Source organism: Procambarus clarkii, chromosome 1, assembly GCF_040958095.1.
Source record: "Procambarus clarkii isolate CNS0578487 chromosome 1, FALCON_Pclarkii_2.0, whole genome shotgun sequence".
NCBI classification, from domain to species: domain Eukaryota; kingdom Metazoa; phylum Arthropoda; class Malacostraca; order Decapoda; family Cambaridae; genus Procambarus; species Procambarus clarkii.
In genome coordinates, this window is record NC_091150.1 from 46,415,138 (window position 1) to 46,421,137 (window position 6,000).

The 6,000-nt window shown below is 40.0% G+C and overlaps 1 protein-coding gene across 1 annotated transcript in view; it reads right to left on the minus strand.

The window, feature by feature from the left end:
- The window catches only part of LOC123774339 (Bub1-related kinase), a 139,097-nt gene that overhangs the window by 114,960 nt on the left and 18,137 nt on the right, over window positions 1–6,000 (minus strand). Inside the window, 3 exon segments of the mRNA XM_069322183.1 lie at window positions 346–515; window positions 904–1,099; window positions 3,175–3,400. Of these exon segments, the coding sequence (XP_069178284.1) occupies window positions 346–515; window positions 904–1,099; window positions 3,175–3,400 (592 nt within the window).

Consider the following 6,000-nt stretch of genomic DNA (forward strand, 5'->3'; position numbering starts at 1 on the left):
TTGTCAGAAAATTTTTCATCCATGTCAGCAGTCTCCCTGTCCCCCATCACACTTACAGCATGATTCAGTTTCCAAAACAACCTCGTGTGGGACTCTTGTCAAAAGCCATTTTTAGGTCCAGATACACACAGGACACCCAACCATCTCTTTTCTGCAGAATCTCTGTTGCACATTCTCAGCACACAAAGTTCAGTCGACATGAGGGCATTATATTCAACTCGAGATCAAAAGTGTGAGAACCATTCCTTTCCCCCTTCCTTATATCATGTAGCAAAATGGACTAGTGCTACCAAATGAATGTTATCTGTAAAAAATAACATTGAGGGCATGTTTACTTCTTCCTACCTTGTGTTTACAATATTGTGGTTGCACATTTGGGTCAAATGGCTCTGGAATGAACAATGCAACATTCCAGTCTTTAAATTCATTGTTGCGAATTGATAAAACATTGCTTGTTTGTGGGAGTTTTGCTGGTGTAGCTACTACATACTGCAATGCAGTTTCATCCTTATGAACTGAAAAAAATTAGATAAATTAATTTCATGTTGGTGATATCTGACTGATTTTTACTTAAAACTGCCTTCTCTATCTCCCAGCAAATTCTGAGGGTGTATAATAGAACAGAACATCCTAAGGACTAGAAAATATGACACACATACTTTAATATAAAATGTTGGCAGTGAAGTATGCCCCCCACCCCAAAAAAATAGTAAAATAATAAAAACTTGATAGAGTTAAATGCAACAAAATGAACTATTCAGGAATGCAATAACTGTAGGATTGGGAATTTATATACATGTGCAAGCATGTGAATGTAATGTAATATCCATCATTTTTATTTCATCTGTTTAAGTACAAATTAAAAATTAATACATCCCTATAATTTAAACAAAATTATCTTACGAGAGAATGCAGGTTTGTTGTATTTATTGAGGTCTTCCACAGGTACAACTTTAATAGCTTTCTGTTGAACTTTGTTTTTAGTCCATAAACCAGGTTTTTTTACATTTTCTTGGTTTATTGTGGCTTCTATAGGAAGTACACCACCTTTGTCATCAATTCTGCTATCATGATGATGGCCAGTAGATGTGTTTGAATCCTACAAGAAAGAGACACTTTACCAATATAACGCACGTGAGATTAGGAACAGCTACAATAAAAATCAATTAGCACAATACAGTATCCACTCAAATTAAGGACCTCTGATTTACCGTTCTGTCGGTTCTAACGACAAAATTTTAGATCGTTAATTAGCATCTTATTTACAGTCATTGGCCGTTAAATCCAGAGTACGGTACCGAGTTTGTTGTAACAATCTTGCCCTCGCTAGGCCAGCAGTTACAATTTTCCTTCACAGGTTTCACTTCACCTGTTATGCAGCATCCAGTCAGAGCCAGTCACAGTTAGTCTCAACCAGTAAGAGGCAACCATGGTCAAGTCAGTCAGCAAGGAATTCACAATCACAAGTCACAGTCATAACCAGTCAAAGGCAGTTAGGCATTCACAGTTGTGGTACCTTGTGGTTACCTTGAGGTGTTTTCGGGGCTTAGCATCCCGTGCGGCCCGGTCGTCGACCAGGCCTCCAGGTTGCTGAACTGGTCAACCAGGCTGTTGGATGCAGCTGCTTGCAGCCTGACATATGAATCACAGTCTGGTTGATCAGGTATCCTCTGGTGGTGCTTATCGAGTTCTGTCTTGAACACAGGGGTCAGCTAGTTATGTCCCTTATGTGTAGTGGAAGCGTATTGAACAGTCTCGGGCCTCTGATGTTGATAGTTCTCTCTCAGAGTACCTGTTGCACCTCTGCTTTTCAACGGGGGTATTCTGCACATCCTGCCATGCCTCCTGGTCTCATGTGATGTTATTTCTGTGTGTAGGTTTGGGACCAGCCCAAACCTGCACTGGTAGCAACCAGTCACAGTTTGTAAACAATATGAGTATGATGTAGGGCATTCAGGTCATCTGCCTCCCAGGCCACCAGGTGGTAGGAAGGTAGCCAAGAATCGAAACCATACAATATTAATCCCGTACAGACGGACCATAGACATGGATGGAGGGGTGAGGAATATATCTGGGAGGGTCTGGTGTGGGGAATGGGGGGGGGGGGAAAGGAGGGTTAGGATGTAGCAGGTATGAGGGAGCCGAGGGATGGATCCAGTGTCACCTAAAAGCCAGTCTGTGATAGTCCACCTGTCAGCCTCCAATCCATCCATCCACCTACCCACCTTGCCTGTTCACCAGTCAGCCACAATCCATCCATCCACTTACTCTGCCTGCCCATCCACCTTCCCACCCTGCTTGCCAGTCAGCCACCATTCCATCCATTCATTTACCTACCAACCAATCCCTCCACTCACCTTCCAGTCAGCCACCAATCCCTCCACCCACATGCCAGTCAGCCACCATTCCCTCCACCCATCTGCCAGTCAGCCACCAATCCCTCCACCCATCTGCCAGTCAGCCACCAATCCCTCCACCCACCTGCCAGTCAGCCACCAATTCAACTGCCTACCCACCAGCCAGCCAGCCAGTTATCCATCCACTTATCTAGCCCACTTGCCTATTCACCCACCCACCTACCAGCCAGCAAGTTATCCATCCAGCCCACTTGCCAATCACTCATTCACCTACCAGCCATCCATCCAGCCTGTTGCTCTCATAATATGGCAAGAGCTACCAACATTTTAAAGCCTCCGGATTTAACAACCTGGGTACAGCCCCATATAGGTCGTTAAATTGAGTGGATACTTATAGATTAAAAACAAGCCTATATATTACGAGATTCAAGTGTAACGGGAAGTAACATCATGAACAAACTTCGTATGGCCCTTAGGCCTATGTCAGAGGACACTAGCCTTGCCTAAATAACTACTGGAAAATATATAATAATTGTAATTTGTTGCGCAATTACTTAATGACTCATGCCTTGCTCTAGACAAAAGATTCGTTAATAAATCAATAATAATGAAAAGGCACCACCCTTATGTTTTCATTAACAAATAGTAAATAATACCTGGAAATCTCCATGTCCCAAGTCACACAGATGATATGTAAAAGGATAAAGCAGTACAGTATCCTCGGACCATCATATCACAGGATATGAATGAAGTGGTGTAAGGAGTAAACACACTTCCAAAACTATAAAAAATGTTGACCTAGAAAACCACTTCTTACTTGGAATATTGAAAATGCAGGACCTCCGGCATTCTTTATTGGCTGATCTTGGGAAATACGTCCTGCAGGCCCAAGCACAGATGATCCCACACGTTCATAGCCAACACGATTGTTGCGACCTTGAGGCTTGAGAGAGGTAAGTACTGCTCGATGTGGTTCTGTATTCAATTCATTGCCTTCAAGCATTCCCTCCATAGTTGATCTAGCCACTCGCATTTGGAATTTTCTTAGAAAAAAGCATTAATATACAGCATGTAAGGGGCAAGAGCATTGCTACAACTAAATATTGCTGTTCTTTAATTTTGTGGCTTGGTAGTTCAGTTGTACTGTACTACAATGCTTTGCATCAAGTGAGTGGAGGTTCAAGTCTCAGCCACACTAATTTAAATTTTCAAGGTACTGTAGTGTATGTATGTGTATACACACAAAATTCTCAGGGGAAATTGACAGGGTGGACAGAGACAAGCTATTTAGCATGGGTGGAACATGAACAAGGGAACACAGGTAATTACCTAAATTACACTTAGTGTAATTTAATTATGTGTAATTAAGTGTAATTACCTAAATTACACTTAGGTAATTACAGGTGGAAAACTAGTACCCAAATGAGCCACAGAGACATCAGAAAGAATTTTTTTTCAGTATCAGTGGTTAACAAATGGAATGCAAAAGGCAGTGATGTGGTGGAGGCAGACTCCAAACAGTTTCAAATGTAGATTTGATAGAGCCCAATATTCTCCAGAATCTGTACACTAGTTGATTATGAGAAACAAGAGACCCCAGAGCTACCAGCTTCCTTTTCCAGCACCTCAGCATAGCGATACAGAGGGAAAATGCACACTGGATTCAGGGTTCCTGCCGGCCATCTGAGGAGCTGGAGGAACTCAACAACTTATGATATTTTTGTACCTTGTGTATATAACTCCTTTTTTTGTAACAGTTTAAGTAAAACAAATATATATGCATATATATACAAAAAAACTGGGGTGGTAGGAGAAGAAAATATTAAAGTGTTAAGTGAGAATTCACAAGGTCTCTGAATACTCTCTATTTTCTTCTCTGAGATTATGGGTCACTACAATTGCACCAGCGGTGGTACCCTCAATTTATATATATATATATTTTTTCAGTTGAATATAACCGAAAGGGTAAGATTATTGATTCTAATACAAATCTTCTCAATATTTCTTACGTTTTATCTTCACTGTCGAGGGAAGTAGAAAAATTAACTCTAAAGTTCATTTTTACATTATTATGTAGATAATTACATGTTCCTTGATAGAGCCCTGTTGTTTGTGCATTGTTAATTGCCTAGAGAGACATTGTTGTCTTGCCTATATATTGAAGCGTAAAATAATAAAATAGACGCCTAGGGATGTGTTTTGCAAGGTACACCTTACACTGTCAAAGACAATTTTACCATGTTTAACATCAGATTATATACTTTTTGGGTGAAGTGGTGTATGAATGCCATAAAAAGGGGTAATTAAATTTATCAGTGAATAAATGGATCAAGGGGTATCAATGAATAAATGTATCAGGGGGTATTAGTAGGGTCATTGGATGCTGTGTCTGCATTGGCTCTGGGTCTTGAAGTAGGTAGAATGTAATCATGTGGTAACTGGTTGTTGATTGCTGATCTAGACTTCTAAATATGTAGTGCCTTGCTGATGTCCAGTCTCCTGCTGTCGTTATATCTATCGATTATTTCAGTGTTGCTTGTCAAGATGTCTCTGGCGATGATCTGCTTGTGAGTGAAGATTACACATTCCTTGATAGAGCCCTGTTGATTGTACATTGTTAATCGCCTAGAGACGTTGTCTTGTCTAGATATTGAGAATGCTGGGGCTGACAGTCCCCAAGTGGACATTTGAAGGAATAGACGACCTAAGGTTCTTTCAAGGTGTTAGTTTTCCATAAGCAAGTTTGCGGTCTCTTTTTTTTTTTTTTAGTAAATTGTTACAGTGATACCTCGGATTACGAGCATCCCTGGTTACGAGCAGGAAAAATTGGAAATTTTTTAATAAGTTACTTGGAAAATTTGTATCGGGATACAAGGGTGTTGATACGCGTACGGGCCGACCTAGTGGTGGCACGGCGATCGCCTCTCAGTTTACTAGTGCCTCGCGCCCAGTGACTATCCTCCCTGAATTCTTCACCAGGATTTACAATGTTTCGTTGAATATTTGGCCATTTGAACATAAAAGTTGTTATTATATATCTCATTATGGGTCCCAAGAAAGTCAGTGGTAAGGTTTCATTCGTACCCATTTAAGTGGGTACTTCACCCACTTCAAGACCGCACCAATATAGAAGCATCAAGAAATATGGGCCAATAAGCCCTTTGCAGTTACTTCCATTCTTTCCTTTAACTTACAAAATATTATACCCATTGTTTCGTGTTCTGTCTTGTGTTGAAAGTTTGTTTTCACCTCATCCAAAACTGTTGTAACATATCACCTCACCCAAATGCAGGTATAAAATCAAAGCTGTTTAAACTCTGTTTAGTGTTTGCAGGTTATAGTTGTGTGTGTATAAACTAAAGTCTTTCAAAATGTAATAAGTTATTACGAAACGCGTTCAAGTGTCGCGTCAGACTAGAAATAAAAATGAATTTTGGAGAATTGATTTTTCAATTACCATCAACAGTGAAAAGAACCATAAGAAATATTGAGAAAATTTGTGTTATAATTATTAATCTTACCTTTTCAGTCATATTTAATAATATATGTCTACAGGAAAGACTGCTACCAAAATATACTAAAATAAATATATATATATATATACACACACACACACACACACACACACACAGTGGCACCTTGA